General features: G+C 48.6%; 1 protein-coding gene across 1 annotated transcript in view; it reads left to right on the top strand.

Moving 5' to 3' along the window:
- The first annotated feature begins 4,859 nt into the window (after window positions 1-4,859).
- The window catches only part of LYST (lysosomal trafficking regulator), a 75,148-nt gene continuing 62,987 nt past the window's right edge, over window positions 4,860-17,020 (top strand). Inside the window, exons 1-2 of the mRNA XM_081114529.1 lie at window positions 4,860-4,935; window positions 11,045-11,258. Of these exons, the coding sequence (XP_080970655.1) occupies window positions 11,052-11,258 (207 nt within the window). The 5' untranslated portion in view covers window positions 4,860-4,935; window positions 11,045-11,051. The remainder of the gene's footprint in view (window positions 4,936-11,044; window positions 11,259-17,020) is intronic.

Genomic DNA, 17,020 nt, shown 5'->3' with positions numbered 1-17,020 from the left:
GCTCTCCTGAAGAAGGTAACACCTGTGGAAGCAGGTTCCCGTGTTTCTGAGAATTCCCAGGGCCACCCGAGGGCGTGGCGGCTTGGGTGGGCAGGCTGGGTGCAGGCTGACACCACTGAGGGAAGGGGATCAGCAGATGAGCTCCCGACAGCCCTGAGCTCTCGGGAGCTGGCTCCTGCGGACGGACGGCTTGCTCAGATGGGAAGGAGAACGAAGGGCCTACGCTGGAGTGGGGTGATCCCCAGTCCCTCATTTGGAGAGATTCCAGCTCTGATGCTTGGATGCCAGGGAACCGGGATTGTTGGCCTGGGGCGTGGCCTAATTACAAGGACTCGCTCAATAAGTGGGTACAGATGGGCTCAGGTGGGATGTAACATTTGATCATTCCCATTTGGATAAAAAATGTCTTTGAGTAAGAAGTGGAATTTCAGGGACCTTGAAGAGTGGTAGGCAAGCGGCTGATGGGACTTTAAAACATGGCAGTTGAGCCCGGCCGGTGTGGCTCAGTGGTTGAGTGTCCACCTCTGAATCAGGAGGTCACAGTTCGATTCCCGATCAGGGCACATGCCCAGGTTGCAGGCTTGATCCCCAGTGTGGGGCGTGCAGGAGGCAGCCGATCCATGATTCTCTCTCATCACTGATGTTTCTCTCTCTCTCTCCCTTTCTCTCTGAAATCAATGCAAATAGATTTTTAAAAAACATTTAAAATATATCTCTCTGCCCCCAAACATCGGTGGGCATGTGTCACTTACGTGTGGTTATTTCTGGATTGAGACCACTGAACACTTTCATTTTCCATATTGTATACTTGTCTTAACGCTGGAATTTATTACTATGCCATATATTTTCTGTTCTGGGCAGAAAAACAATCCCGAATTTAAAAGGTTAAAAAAAAGAAGAAGCTTTTATAAGAATTAATGACATTGTTTCCCACAAGTACAGTCTTTCCCACTTACTTAAAGTAGGACAGGAAGACACACTCTGCATGGTTTCCCCAGCAAAGAATGGAAATTTAAGTTTTTCTAACACTTTTTAGCTGTTGAAAAGATCATCTCATAAAATATGACGGTTACAAGTTTTTTAATGCAATGACATGGGTTTGTTTTGTTTTGTGTGTTTTTTGTTTTCTTGTTTTTTGGTTAATCCTCACCCAAGGATATTTTCCCATTGCTCTTGTAGAGAGAGTGGAAGAGAGAGGGAAAGACAGAGAGAAACATCGATGTGAGAGAGACCTACTATGTGAGCACCTACTGTGTGCGAGGTACTAAATTTCCATGAACTCCGAGAGGAAGGAAAGTCAAACTTGACCTAGGAGAGCAGCCTTCAACCAAGGTACGTGCCCTTGACCGGAATTGAATCCAGACTCTTTGGTCCACAGGCCGACGCTCTGTTCACTGAGTCAAACCGGCTAGGGCACGACATGGGTTTTTAAAGCAAAGTATACAAACTTTGGGGGATTTGAAATGCTATCAGTGACTTAGTAGAGAAAATTACGTTAAAGAATCTTATTAAAACCTACCCTGATACATTTTGCAATAAGGAGTGGATGTTGCTAACCAACTTAATGGAGGCATGAATTATGAATCATCCTCTTCACTGAAGTTTCGAGGTACCTATTTTAAAAAGCAACTTTTAAAAGATTCATAGTCTTTCTAATAAAGCAAAGCACTCCAAAAACTAATATGTATACTTAATTTCTATGTTGTAAGATATTCTTGAACAGACTCAAGACTATGGTAGCTTGGTTAAAATACTTTATAACTCAGATAATCAGAGAAAAGTCACAATGACATTACCTTGTGCTTTTAACAAATACGTAATATTTTGAGGGCCAATTGTGTACCATTGTCATAGAAAGTCTGTTTCATTCTCATCTATTCATGATCACCTATGGCCTTTCATGCAAGAGAAACAAAAACTTACCATTTTTATGACTTCTTTAGTCCATTTAAAAAAATGAGCCATTTTGAGATTAGTGGGTGAAATTTGATGTGTAAGTAAGAATAGATTTCGTTTTTGGTAAAACTGTAAAAATAGGTGAAGGTTGACTTTCCTTCCTCTTTGAGTTCACGGAAATTCAGTACCTACCACATGAAAGGGGCTGACCCTTGAACACCAGGGTTTGAACTGCGTGGGTCCACTTATACATGCACTTTTTTTTTTTCCAATAAATAGACAGTTAGCCTTCCCTATCCTCAGGTTTTGCATCTGAGAATTCAACCAACGGCAGATGGAAAACAGTATTTTCCCTCCATTGTTGGGGATCCGAGGATGCAGAGAGCCAACGGTGTGTATTGTACGACACCATTTTATATTCGGGACTCGAGCATCCGTGAATTTTTACATCTATGGGGGGCAATCCTGGAACCAAGTCCCTACAGATACCAAGGGATGACTATAGTTAAGTTTTGGGGAAGTCAAAAGTTATATAAGGAGTTTTGATTATGTCGGGGGGTTGGGATCCCTCACCCCAACTTGTTGGAGAGTCAACTATACTCGTTAAACAACTGACAATGTCCCTGATGCGTCTCTTTCACTAACTTGTTAGGGATTTCGTATTGCAGGGGTGGAAATTTTTTCCTTTCTTCCCTTTGGCTGGTCTGCTGTTTAAATTGACATAAGACTGCAAGGCGGGCGTGGCTCAGTGGTTGAGCGTCGAAGTATGAACCAGCAGATCACGGTTCGATTCCCGATCAGGGCACATGCCTAGGTTGTGGGCTCAATCCCCCCCAGGTGGGCGGGTGCAGGAGGCAGCAGATCGATGATTCTCTCATCATTGATGTTTCTATCTCTCTCCCCCTCTCCCTTCCTCTCTGAAATAAATAATATATATATTGACATAAGACAAATGAACAGGAGAGAAAAAAACAAATTTAATTTCAGATGTATTGGGATCTTACGAAAATATGAGCCCCAAAGGCAGTCAGACAATTAACTGAGCTGAGGAATGGAATAGGGGCTCAGGACTTCAAAGGGGGAGCAGGCCAGCTGATAGGGAGACAAGGAGAGCAGATACTTGGTAATCAGATGTTTGCCCGGCCAGGCAAGGGAGTCTTTCAGATAAAACACTTATCTGTGGTAGTGGCTCTCTTCCTGGCGTAGGCTCCCTATCGGAAATCTTTCAGGCACTTAAAGGGGAGGTCCAAGTTTTTCCTGCATAGGCTGGGTCTTGATTGCCATCGGCTCAAAATAAGCCACGTGCCAAAGCGGCACATTTTGGGGTGGCATATTCTGCTCCCCTTTAGGATGTTGCTCATCCCTGGAGTATTTGCAATTTTTAAATTTATTAATTGATTTGAGAGAAAGACAAACACACACACACACACACACACACACACGCGCACACACACACACACACACACACACACACACGGGCACCTCCTGTACATGCCCCCACCAGGAATCAAACCCGAATCGTAGCTATAGGCCCTGACCAGGAATGGAACCCGAAACCTTTTGGTGCATGGGATGATGCTCCAAGCAACCGAGCCACCCTCTCCACACACGACCACATATTTGCATTTTTAAAGATTGCCAGAGGAAGTGGGCAACCTGTGCCCAAAGGTATGAGCTGCTAATGGCTGAACCTGAGTTCAGGGGGCGATATGTCAAGGTGTGGGATTTCACTGCAGAACCCCTTCACACCACATCACCGGGCAATGACTACTTTGCGTGTCATTGAGTCAGATTAAAAGTTGCATTTGGTATACAGCTTAAAGGCAAATTATTTCTATTTCTTTCTTTTTTTAATAAGAGAAAGTTTATTTAGAAAGTCACAGAGGTAGGAGTGAGCTGTAGAAGGAATCGGCTTGGGAAACCAGTTACAGAGGCAAAACCAGGGGGCCCTTGGCGGTTAGGAGAGAGAAGGATAAAGAAGTTAACACGCCTGGGCTGGGGGAGGAGGGGGAGGGGGCAGGCGTGGCCTCCCGGTCCTTCATCTTAAGGGCTTTTAGGAGCTAAGCTGGGGATTTTGGAGGAGGTCCCAGAGGAGGATCTCAAAATAACTGGAATGGTCGATGCTAAAGCAATTCCTGTCCACGTGTAGACCATGCACTTAGCGTCTGTATTGCTAGGTAGGACCTGAACCCTTGACCCTCAGACCTCAGAGTTCTGGCTCTGTCCCCAGTACCTCAGACACGGACACGCCGCAAGGCTTGTCACAGTGACTGGGGGGTGAGGAACGGTGTCCCCTAAAAAATCCCCAAACACGCCAAACAGCCCCGGCGAGCTGGACCCCGCAGACACTGTCAGCGATGCGGCCAAAACACGCTTGTATTTAGCCCGGGGCTGCCCCCCTCTGCAGGCGCCGCTATTTTAAGGCACAGAAGGCTGACCACGCGCTGTCCACTAACTACCGTGTTGGGAGGAGGCTGGGTTGAAAAATGCATCTTTGCGCTGCACTCATTGCACAGTGGCTCCTCCGTTAACCTCTTCACGTTTTTAAAAAAATCTTTATTGATTTCAGAGAAGAAGGGAGAGGGAGAGAGAAACATCCACGCTTCCTCCCTCTCCGACCCCTCCCCATGTTTCTTGGGCACCCCCAAACTCGGAACCCCTGCAGTTAGCCTGTCGCTTTCCTGGCTCTGATGCAACTCGCTTAGCCCAGCCCTGGCAGGGGGAGCGCGAGGGGTCAATCTCCCTCGGCCCCGCCCATCCCACGCCCGGCCACGCCCCTTCCCTTCCCCATTGGTTCACCGCCTCTTGCGTCACGCCTGCGACGGCGGAGTTGCCCTACCAGCGAGGGGCGGGCGCGGGCGGAGCCAGCGCGCAGGCGCATGCTGGCGGGCGGGTGGGGCCCGGATGCGAAGGAGGGCGGTGTTCCCGGTTTCCTGGGTTACCTGAGGGGCGGGGGCGGGAGCTGGCGGCGGCCGCGGCGAGGACCCGGGATTCGCTGTGTGAGGGGAGCGCGCGGCGGCGGCGGGGGCCGGACCGGAGGTAAAGCGCGGCCTGGAGGAAAGGCGGGGGATGGGGGAGGAGGGCTGTCAGCCGGGTCTGGGGTCGCGGCCCGACGCCCCGGCGGTGCCTCTTCTCCCGCTTCGGGGCTCGGGACGCCGCCCGCAGCCTTTTGCAGCCTCGCGCTGCGGCGGGAGCTCGGCGGCGGCCGCGCGGCACCGGCACCAACTTTCTTTCCCGGCGCGGAGTCGGCGGTCCAGTCCGCTACACCCTGGACTGCGTGGATCCTCGGGGCCGCGGCTCCCCGGCCCCGCACCCGTGCTCGGCCGTCCGGATGCCCGGGTGCCCGCGGGGGTGACAGTTTCCCGCGCCACCACCCCGCCCGGCGCTCCTGGCGCCCCGGCCCCGCGGCTGCTCGCCCCCTGTCCTCTCCCGCATCCTCTCCCCCGTGCGCTCCCGCCTTTGACGTGCTTTGCCCGGGCTAGAGGGCCTTCGGAGACGCCCGCCGTCGGACCCGGGCATCCCTGGACCTTTGGCTGGGATGCGACCACTTTCCTCGCCGCCACCTGTGGGATGGAACGGCCTGGGACGGGCCGGCCGGTGTGGTTCAGTGGTTGAGCCTCGACCTATGAACCAGGAGGTCCCGGTTCGATTCCCGGTAGGGCAGATGCCCGGGTTGCGGGCTCCATCCCCAGTAGGGGGCGTGCAGGAGGCAGCCGATCAGTGATTCGCTCTTATCATGAATGTTACTCTCTCTCTCCCTTCCTCTCTGAAATCAATGAAAATATATTAAACAAATTAATAATAAAAAAAAAGGCCTGGGAAACACCCAGGGAGCCCCCGGCTCCGCGGAGGGGAGGCCTGCTCACAAGCCTTAAGAAACGCCCCCCAGCCTGGCCGGTTAAACCAAAACAAACCCTCCCCGGTGTGCTCTGCATGCAGGCGGCACACACCCAGGGCCGGCGCCCACCCGGTGGTTAGGAGGTTTGCCTGCAGCAGGTAGGAAATGATGGAGTGGAACACGCTGGCGTTGACTTTGGGCCGATGTTTCCTTCGCGGTTGAATTCAGCGTGCATTTCCCCAGGTCCCTTGCACAGGTTGGTAGGACACACCCAATGGGGCTTTCCTTCCTGGCGAGTCTTGCTTATGCTGCCCAGTTACTCTCCACGTCCACACCCAGTCGCCCGAGGCGAATGAAGGTGCTGACTCTGAGCTGTGCGTCTTACAGGTGTCGTTCATGCAGACGGAGTGTCTGTTTTAAAGAGCTTTGCAAGTAGCCGGCAACTTTTTTCCCCCCCTGATAATTCTTGCTGTCATTCGTATTGTTACTACAAAGATCGGAGAGTTTGGACAAAAGGTAGCATAAGGAGAAAATGAGTTACTATATAATTTAATTTATTTTTAAAATATGTATTTTATTTCAGAGAGGAAGGGAGAGGGAGAGAGAGAGAGAGAGAGAAACATCAATGATGAGATTCATGGATTGGCTGCCTCCTGGACGCCCCCTACTGGGGATCAAGCCCACAACCCGGGCATGTGCCCTTGACCGGAATCAAACCCGGGACCCTTCAGTGCACAGGCCGAGGTTCCTCAGAGGCTAGCCACTGAACCACACCAGCTAGGGCTATCGTTTAATTTACATGAAAGCAATTTATAAACTATGCAATTATGTATAAACTCAGTATTTATTGAGCACCTACTGTGTGCTCCAGTTTTCTAAACAGATACTCCCTTCCCCTCCCCTTCACGGAGCTTACATTCTACTGGGGGCGTCTCAGATAATAAACAAATAAAATGTGTGGTCCGTCAAATGGTGTTAAGGACTGAAGAGGAAAAGCAGGGGAGAGGGAGGATAGGGAATGAGAAGAGGGTTGCAATATGTATTTTTTTCATCCTTGTGTTTGGTGGTTTAAAATTTTTTAAAATTTTTTGTTAGTCCTCACCTGAGGATATTTTTCCATTGATTTTTAGAGAGAGTGGGAGGGAGGGGGAGAGCCAGAGAGAGAATCATGGCTGTGAGAGAGACCTGGCTGTGGGTTGGTTGCCTCCCCCACATGCCCTAACCAGGGCCTGGGATGGAGCCTGAAACCCAGGTATGTGCCCTTAACCAGAATCGAACCTGGGACCCTTCTGCCCGCAGGCCAATGCTCTATCCACTGAGCCACACTGGCTAGGGCAAGGGTTGCCATTTTAAGGAGCGGTCGCCAGGGAAGACTTCTTGGAAAAGATGACCTTGCAACATGAGACTGGAAGGAAGTGGAGGGTAATTTGTCCACCTCTGTAGGGGATGAGTGTTCGGAGGAAGGGCACTTTCGGGAGCCCGTGGGCGGAGCGTATGGGCATGTTGGAGGAAACAGGCTGGGCTGGCCTGGGGGAGGGAGTGATGGGAGAGGAGTAGAAACGAGTCCAGGATTAGGTGGGAATGGGAAATCAGAGTGTAAGGCCTGCAGGCTTTTGTCAGGACTCGGCTTCCACTCTGAGTGAGACTCATTGCTTTGGGTGGAGAAGGGATAGAATCAGACTCACTTTCTAAAGAGGTCACTCTGGTGGTTGGATGGAGAGTAGACTTTGTTGGGAGGGGAGAGGGTTGGGCAGTGGCAGAAGCAGGGCCATCAGTTCAGGGATTCTTGCCATGATCCAGGCCAGCGGTGATGCCACTTGGGCCGGAGTACCGTTGGCGGGGTGGGTTTCTGGGTACATTGAGGGTCGTAGAGTCCACAGGAGACTTCCAGAACACCGGATTTTATCCTGAGCAAGTAGGAAGATAGAGCAGGCACGTACTGAAGTGAGGCTCATGAGAGGAGCAGTTTGGTGGGGAGAAGGTTAGGAGTGGGTTAGAAGACAATAAATTGGGTATCCGAGTGGTTACAGTGTCGATCTGCAGACCCAGGGGTTCAATTCCCTGTCAAGAGCATGTACCTGGGTTGCAGGGTCCCTGGCCTCCGGTAGGAATGCATGCAGGAGGCAACCAATCAGTGCGTCTCACATCTGTGTTTCTCTCTCTCCCCACCCCCTTCCACTCCCTCTAAAAATTAATTGAGAAAATATCCCCGGTGAGGATTAACAACAAAAAAAGATTCTTATTAACAAACTGCCCCTCTAATCAGATTCAGAGAGTAAAAAAAGAACATAGATTCTGGAGATTTTAGTGAGCTTGATCATGGTGAATGGTCTTTTTAACATATTGCTGCATTTGGTTTGCTAATATTTTGTTGAGAATTTTTGCATCTATTTTCTTTTTAAAAATATATTTTTATTAATTTCAGAGAGGAAGGGAGAGGGAGAGAGGGAGAAACATCAATGATGAGAGAGAATCATTGATTTAACTGCCTCCTGCACGCCCTCTATTGGGGTTCGAGCCCGAAACCCGGGCATGTGCCCTGACAGGAATAGAACCGTGACCTCCTGGTTACTAGGTCAATGCTCAACCACTGAGCCACGCCGGCCGGCCTGTATCTCATGTTCATGAGGGATGCTGGCCTATAATTTTCTTTCTTTGTAATGTCTTCGTCTGGTTTTGGAATCAGGGTAAATGGTGACCTTGTAAAATGAGTGTGGGAGCCTTCCTCCTCTTGAATTTTTTGGGAAGGACGGGTGTCAGTTCTTCTTTGAGTGTTTGGTAAAATGCACTGGTGCAGCCATCCTGTCAGGCCCAGCCTTCGCTTTTAACGGGGACACCCCGTGTGCAGGTTAGGGGGAGGCTGCCGCTGTAGGAGGCCTAGCTTCTCATCAGGCCTCTGATGTCACCTGTGCGGTGTCTTATTCTTGGGGACCGGATGGAGAAGCGGACACAGGCTGGGCAGTTAGTGAGCAACAGCACTCAATCTAGGTACCTGTGAGCGGCCCCACAGGAAGCCTCTACGGGCCGCCGTTTCTGACCCCGTTCCCACCTGTCAGCTAGCACCTCCTCCCCGATGATGACCTTGAGCTTATTTCACGGAGGAAATAGAAACACCCCCATCTCGGTCCTCCCACCGCCAGACACACTCATCTCCTGCACCTGTGCTCGCGGGCGCTGTTGTCCTGATTGTGTTAGGCGACCCATCCCTGTTCTTCTCATGTGGACGTTGGCTCGTTGTCATTCTGCTTACTCACCGTTCCTGTAATGATCTCTCATTCCAGTGTTTCATCTGTTTTCAGTTCTCATGCCATTCAAACGTGCTAAAACATTTCAGCTTACAAATACTCTATAATATCTTTCTTTTTCAAAAATAAACCCCTCGGGGGCTAGGCTCCGCCCTTCAGGACTGGGTCCGGCGGTTAGGGCCAGGCTGGGCGATTTGGGACGAGGCTCGGTGGTTAGGCACTAGCCCAGGGGTGGGCAAACTTTTTGACTCGAGGGCTACAATGGGTTCTTAAACTGGACCGGAGGGCCAGAACAAAAGCATGGATGGAGTGTTTGTGTGAACTAATATAAATTCAAAGTAAACATCATTACATAAAAGGGTACGGTCTTTTTTTTTTTTCTTAGGTTTATTCATTTCAAACGGGCCGGATCCGGCCCGCGGGCCGTAGTTTGCCCACGGCTGCACTAGACAGTGATGGCGAACCTATGACACGCGTGTTAGAGGTGACACGCGAACTCATTTTTTTGGTTGATTTTTCTTTGTTAAATGGCATTTAAATATATAAAGTAAATATCAAAAATATACATCTTTGTTTTACTATGGTTGCAAATATCAAAAAATTTCTATATGTGACCCGGCACCAGAGTTTAAGTTAGGGTTTTTCAAAATGCTGACATGCTGAGCTCAATAGGTTCGCCATCACTGGACTAGGATCATCCCTTTGGGACTAGCTTCAGTTGTTAGGGCTGGACTGAACAAAAGAAGAAGAAAAACCCCTCTCCTATTCCGGGTCCCCTTCAAGCTACCACCCATTTTGTTGCCATTCTTTAGGACATACTCAGGGATGCTAAACACCGGGCTCAGCCCAGACCCTCATCCCTGCCCCCTTCCACTCTCTCTAGGCCCCCACTGGTGAGTATGTCATCACTAGCCACAGGCCTGTCCGTGCGGCGAGCTCTATTGGACAGCACTGCTCTGGGCTCTCGCATCCATCCAGTCCCTTTAAAATGCACCTGCGCGTGATGACCCCCAGGTTGAGTCACCCGTGCCAGCCTCTCCACGGGAACTCCAGCTGCTACGCCAGCTGCCGGCGAGACATCCTTTCCTTGGTGTCTGAGCGCTTGTCAAACTGAACATGGCTAAACGGGATGTGGTTTTCCCTCTCCTCCTGCCCCGTCAGCCTTACCTGTCAGCAGGGCTACCCCTCACACAGGTTACAAAACCTTGTCGCCTTTTTGGGGGGCCAGGGGCTCTGAGGGCAGGCAGAAGGAGACTTCCGTGCTTAGGAGAGACTGTTCCAGGGGACACCTCGGTTTCCTCTTTCCACACTGCTCTTCAGTCCCTGAAAGCGGGGGTGAGTGGCTTTCCCCACTCGGTAGTAATGTTTACCTTTTCCTCTCCCACTCGGCATCCGATGCATCAGACACACGCTCATCTCAGGGTCCTGGAGTGCTCTTTGCCCAGGTACCCTCCTGGCCCCCTTCCCGACTTCCTTCACACTTTGGCTCAGATATCACCTCTTCAGACATACATTCCTGTGCCCCCTGAGAAAGTCCGAACCTGCCTTCACAGCCGCCACTCACGCGTTACTGCCCCCTCGTGAGTGTTTGCACCTGCCCACGCGTGGTTACGCTCAGGCAGTTCACACCCAGCACTCATTTCTGCCAGGCATGAACATTTTAAAAAATATACTTTCATTGATTTCAGATAGGAAGGGAGACAGAGAGAGAGAGAGAGAAAAACATCAATGATGAGAGAGAATCATGGATCAGCTGCCTCCTGCATGCCCCTTACTGGGGATCAGCCTGCAACCTGGCCATGTGCCCTTGACTGGAATCGAACCCAGGACTCTTCAGTCCACAGGCCGAGGCTTTATCCACTGAGCCAAACCAGCTAGGGCCGGCATGACTATTTCAGGAGCTCCTGACTAGGTCAGAGCCATGTCTGGAAGTATTAGAGGGTTAAGTACCAGAACCTAGTCATTTCAAGTCAGTCTTTAGGTAAAAACAAGCAATAAAACCTCATAGTTTTAAATGTAAATGTTTGTGTTTCTGATCTTCTTTTCTATAATCTTTATCTTATAGCTTGGTCATGAGCACCGACAGTAACTCTTTGGCACGTGAATTTCTGACCGATGTCAACCGACTTTGCAATGCAGTGGTCCAGCAGGTGGAGGTCCGGGAAGAGGAGGAGGAGGAGGAGGAAGAGGAGGAGACACACATGGCAGCCCTTGGACAGTACCTTGTCCATGGCCGAGGATTCCTTTTACTTACCAAGCTAAATTCCACCATTGACCAGGTAACATTTTCATGTCAAATAACTTTCTTCTTTAGTATATTATCGTTAATTTTGGGTACATAATTTCTGGGTTACGTAGTTTCTGAAAGTCTTTAGATAAAGTCTTGCCTCTCACATCACTCCCACAAAGACAGGTAGCCCCATTTAAGGACATATGTTTATTTAGATACTTTCCAAAATGTCTGAAAAGTTTTAGAATTGTAAATGGCCTTTCTTGTAAAGTGGTTTCATATGTACTATGTTTGCATCCTAATATCAGTGCAGGAGAACTGTGATTATTAATAAAGTTACAAGATTACAATAGAGGAACATATGAATTTGCACCTGCAATAAACATCAGCCATGTGTTTGAGAAATTTCGTGTAAACTATGTTTAGGCAGCTTGCTGTATGGGGGGTGAACGTGGAGAACGCTTTGTGTGAACTGATAATTACTGATCCTCTAGCGTGTGTTCATGTACGTTAGTGCATTGTGTGTTTGCTGAGAGGACTGTATGACGGTGGTATTGTGCTGATTCCTTCTTCTAGAATAAACATTTTAAAGCCAGTAGGAACTACAGACATGTTTTTATCCAGCCTCCATTTGTAGATGAAAAACAGACGCAGAAACATTAAGTAACTCAGGTTAACCTGAAGCCCAAATGTGATTTATATCTTTATTACATTTTAGGGGAAAAAAATACTTATTTTATGAAAGAAAAACTCTGCCATCTGCTTCCTGAGAACGAATTCATGTAGTCAGAGAGTCTTTCAGTTAACTTGAATTGATAAGATTATAAGGTCCCCGTAGCACCAGTTTGACGGGCATGTCTGACCGCTTTAAATGTCACTGGCGTTAGCTGCACTCTGATCCATTGTTAAACTTCTGTGATACGACAGCGCATTTCTAATGAAGACGTTTGTTGGATAAATACAGACATCAATACTGAGCACCGTCTCTGTTTTCACTGTAAGCTCAGGAACCCAACACATATAAGGAAGTATTTGTTCGCTGCGGTGCTCACCTGTCACGGAACATTCTGGAATATTTGCAGGTTTATGTAATTTTATTCTTTTTCATGAATGTGGTTTGTTAAATGTGTCACTAAATGTAATTGAAGTTTTATATATTTGTGTGACCAGGAAAAGTTATTTGTTAGACCACATGTAGTGATTTTTTTATTTTGAAATCTTGATGATTTCATATTCATCTCATACTCTGTTCGTCTTTCCCCACATGAGAACAATTCAGTGCTTTCTCTTTTTAAAAGATACTGTATAAATAACATCATAAATATTGAGGAGCAAATGTTGAGAGAAACTAAAAAAGTCCCAAATAAATTCAGAACTACGTGATATACATATATTGGAAAAATCAGTATTGTAAAGATACTGTTTTCTCCAAATTGATCTATAGATTCCAGTGCAATTCCAATCACAGTCTCAATGGCTTTTTTTAAATCCTCACCTGAGGATATGCTTACAGAGAGGAAGGGCGTGAGAGAGAGAGAAACATCGATATGAGAGAGAAACATCCATTGGTTGCCTTCTGTACATGCCTCGACCGGGCATCGAGCCACAGCCCAGGCGTGTGCCCAGACCAGGGACTGAACAGGCAACCGTTTGGTGCACAGGATAATGTTCAGCTCACTGAGCCACTCTGGTCAGGCACAAAGGCTTTTTCTTAATGACAGCATTATTGAGATATATTTCACATGTCATAGAATGCACCTATTTCATATGTACAAAATCCAGTGTTCTTTAGTGTAGTCACAGTCAGTTTTAGAATATTTCCATCACTTCCGATAGAACCCCTACGCTTTCTCCTGTCAATCACCTATTCCTTCCACTCTCCTGAGTCTAAGCAAATACTGATCTACTTTGGATCTCTATAGATTTTCTGCTTTTGCTTTTAAGTCATGAAATAACTTTTAATATATTATTCAATGACTGCAATCATTCAAGTCATTGTTGAATAATATGTTTTCCTGTGGTGATATTTTTCAATCCCTTCCTTTCCCCATCACTTACTTTTTGGAATATCTGTAGCAGTGATAGTAGGAACAGTGGAAGTAGAGTGACATTAGTAGCCTATTAAAACTAGGGCTTATCAATATTTAATTGCTTAAACCAGGGAACGAAACATGGTCATTTGGATCCTGAAGGGGAATTTAATTGCACAAGATTTAATCATTTAAGGCGGAGTCAGAACACCGGGTTCCAGGCTGCACATCTCAGGAGGAACTTGAGCTCTTACGCCCCCTCCTCCCCTTACTACGTGTAGTAAATGCACAGGTGTTACGTGTCTTTGGGATGTTCTAACAAATACATTCACCATGTGGCCACCACCCCGTCAATGTGTAGGACATCCCACCCCTTAGGGAGGTTGCCAGCTCTTGTCAGTCAGTCCCTCCGGGCCTGCAGGATGCCGGTCTGACGTGTGGCCTTCGAGGGTGGTTCTGCTCGTCCTGGGACTTCATGTGAAGTATGTGCTCTTGTGTCGCAGAGGTTCTCCCATCGCGTGAGTCAGCAGCTCATGCTTTCTGTTTCTGACAGGCGTCTTCTTGTCTGGAGGCCACGGTTTGTTTACTTTCCCCTCCTGTTTCACCGTTTGGGTCAGAGCCATCTGGCTATTCTGAATAAACCTGCTGCGAATATACTTTCATTTCTCCTGGGCAAATATCGCGGCATACAGTTGCTATGCGAATCAGACTGTTTTCAAAGTGGTTGCACCACTTCATTCTCACGGCAATGTATGAAGACCCTGTGCTCTCACAGCCGCTCTCACCCGCTGCTGTTTGCATCCCTCTGACAGCTGGCACTGCCCGTCGGTACTGGTGGCATTGTGGAGTATAAAGTCGCATCGCGCTGCGGTTTCGGCGTGCAGCCCTCTGACTACTAATGGCATTGAGCACTTTTCTGTGTGCTTATTGGCCATTTATTATTTCCTTTGTAAGTGTCTGTTCAAGTTTTGTGCCCATTTTTTTTTTCATTTTAAAAACAATTTCTCAGAGACGGTGAGTACATGAAATCAACACTGACCATTGTACTACACAAGAATATAAATTATGCCATGAGGAATCACATGGCTATGTGTACATTAACCCCCAAAATTAAATATAAATTTGCTGTGCTTATGTTATGCATGACTTTCCTTCTTCCCCTCTTTCTCTCTCTCTTTCTTACGTTTGGGTTGTGCCCATTCAGCTGTGTTAGTTCTGGAAACAGTCCAAGTTTCTTGGCATGTCTTCCTGAGGTCCTCGAACCCACTGCCCCGAGCCCGCTGCCTTTGCAGCTTCAGAGATAGTGGTCTGGTGTGGGATCTCAGCCCTTGCTTCTCCCGATGCACTCGCCCTTCCTCTCCTGTCCGCCTCCCGTGCCCCCACCCCTTGGATGGCTAGGCTGAGCAGTTAATATAAAATCCAGCCTAAACAATCGTGTGGTGAAAGGGATCGTGCCTGACACCTGGTCGTCGGCACGTAAAATGTTTCCTGAATTAACTGAAAAATTACCAGCCGATGAGACTTCTTTTACTGGGTATTATGCTATGGGGAATTGAAAAAGGAATGACAGTCATTTCCCTGCCCAGGGGAAGCATAAAATGTGAGTACTGCATGAGGAGTGGGTGATTTGTATAGATGGGCCGTCTAGGCTAGCCAGGGACGGGATCTGTCTGTGGCACGTGTTGCCGACCATGGCACGTTGAGAACATTCCACTTGGATGGTAAGAGGTAACACCCATTATTCCTCTGGACGCTGTGGTTTGCAACAGCAGGCTGTCCACAAATAAGAGGAAAAAATCTGATGACTTGCAAAGGATTAGAATACGCATGCGGCTTCTTTAGGACTGGGAAGGAGAAATACCTCTGGGCAGATACGATCACTGAAAGGTACTAGGTCTGGAAGGTTAGCGAGAGCGCCCCCGTGGTGAACTGTTAGAAATGGTGGTGATGGTGCAAGGAGAGAACCGTGCTCCCCTGCTGCATCGGGCAGTGGGAGATGACAGTGTCCTCAGGGCAGCAGTGCCAGTAGAGGGGGCAACCCCCCAACCTGCACTTGCTTCCCTCTCCCTCTTCGGGTTTCCAAGAGCTAGTGCACTTGGTGGAGTGGGGGCCACGGGCATGGTCCTGAGTGGGGAGGACAGGAATCCTGGGTGGGTGCAGGATGAAGGCCTCACAGGGGAGGTATAGGGGGGCCGGGCCTGGAAGGCAGTGAGCCAGCGCGCCCTTAGCTGGGTGGGAAAGAGTAGAGAAGTCCCGGGCAGCGTCCTGTGGAGCCAGGAGCCGGAGCCTGTGCATGGGGCAGTGACGATGGGCCAATGTCCTGTTGGGGACCCAGGGCTCAGCGACAAGGACAGCGTGTCCGGAGCACTTCACACATCCTCGAGGTTTCTGCAAGCTCCCGTAGAATGTTACAGCCTCTTCTGCTCAAGGGAAGTGCCCAGAATGGGTGCGGAGGTTTTTAAGTGTAATTGTGCTGGATACCTTTTGCTGGCATCCTACAAAATGCTGAGGTTCAGACAGCCTGAGCTATGCCTGGAAGGCATCTGGACGTCTTCAGACTTGTTATTTTTTAAGTAAAGAATAAAGTCTTTCATGAAGATAGTGTTTATAAAAACCCACTAGGTCCTAGGCATTGGGTGCAGAGGGTGTGATGCTAAGCACTGGGGCCTGCGCCCTGGAGCCCAGGCTTGGAGGGAGGGCTGGGAAGTGTGTTTGAGAAGCTTCCCGTGGTTTGGAGGTAAATTCAACCTCTTGTGTGCAGCCCGCGAGGCCGTAGTAGGTCTGACACCGCCTGCCTCCCTGACCCTGTGCTCTCCCCGTCCGCCCTTTCTATTCTTTACATGCTTCCCAGGAGCTGTGGCCTCCACATCTTTGCATGGATTCCTTCTCACCAATTAAGTATCTGCTCCAGTGGCCGCTCCTGAATAGGCTGCAAATGCCCCCTTATCCCTCTGTCACCCCTCCTCTATTCATTGTCTTCATTGTATTTAAAACCGTCCTCATGCGGATCTGACCCGTCACCCTGCCTCCTCACTCAGATGTGAGGAATTACACTTGACGTGTCATTACTTCCTTGGCCACCGTGTCCCAGGGGTCCCGCTCCAGTTCTGTAGCTCCAGTCACGCCTCTGACTGACAGGCTCGCTCCTTTCTGTGCCTCCTGTCTGAGCACCTGTGCCACACCCGGGCCCCGACTCACGCCACGTGCCTTCTGTTCTCTAACTGTGTGTGTGTGTATCTTATGGACCAAACGAGGGGACCTTCTCCAGGGATCGGGCCATCTCCTCCAGGAAGGGTGTGACAGTAAGTGCCGTAGACACAGTGTGCTGACCGTAAACACTGGATTACCTTCACTAATATGTCTTTCTTTTTACATATTACTTATTAATGTCTGTTTCTCTTTTTAAAATTGTGTTCTCTGAGTCTTACATTTAACTGCATGAAGATGTTTTTCTAATAACTTTATATTATTGGTTTGCTAATTAATAGGACTTAGCTTTTCATTTTCACCTGGCAAATTGTTTTCGTAGGTGAGGAATTCTTGCAATGTGCATGGTGCTGTGGCAGCTATTTTAAAAAATCAGCAAGAACATGCTAAATACCGTCAGCTACTCTTACATTCTTCTGTCTTTGGAAAGGTTTATAAATTGAAGAGTATCACAGCTTTCATTGGATTTGAGATAAGTTAGTTTGGTTCTTAGCTTCTCAAATGCAATCTTTCAGGCGCAAGGATTTTTTGGTTAAAAGTAAGACAAGGTATTAGGAATTAATGAGCCTCCTGC

This window comes from Myotis nattereri (genome assembly GCF_964212035.1).
Source record: "Myotis nattereri genome assembly, chromosome: 20".
NCBI lineage: Eukaryota > Metazoa > Chordata > Mammalia > Chiroptera > Vespertilionidae > Myotis > Myotis nattereri.
The sequence above is the reverse complement of the archived record's forward strand: the minus strand, read 5'-3'. Positions and strand labels throughout refer to the sequence as shown.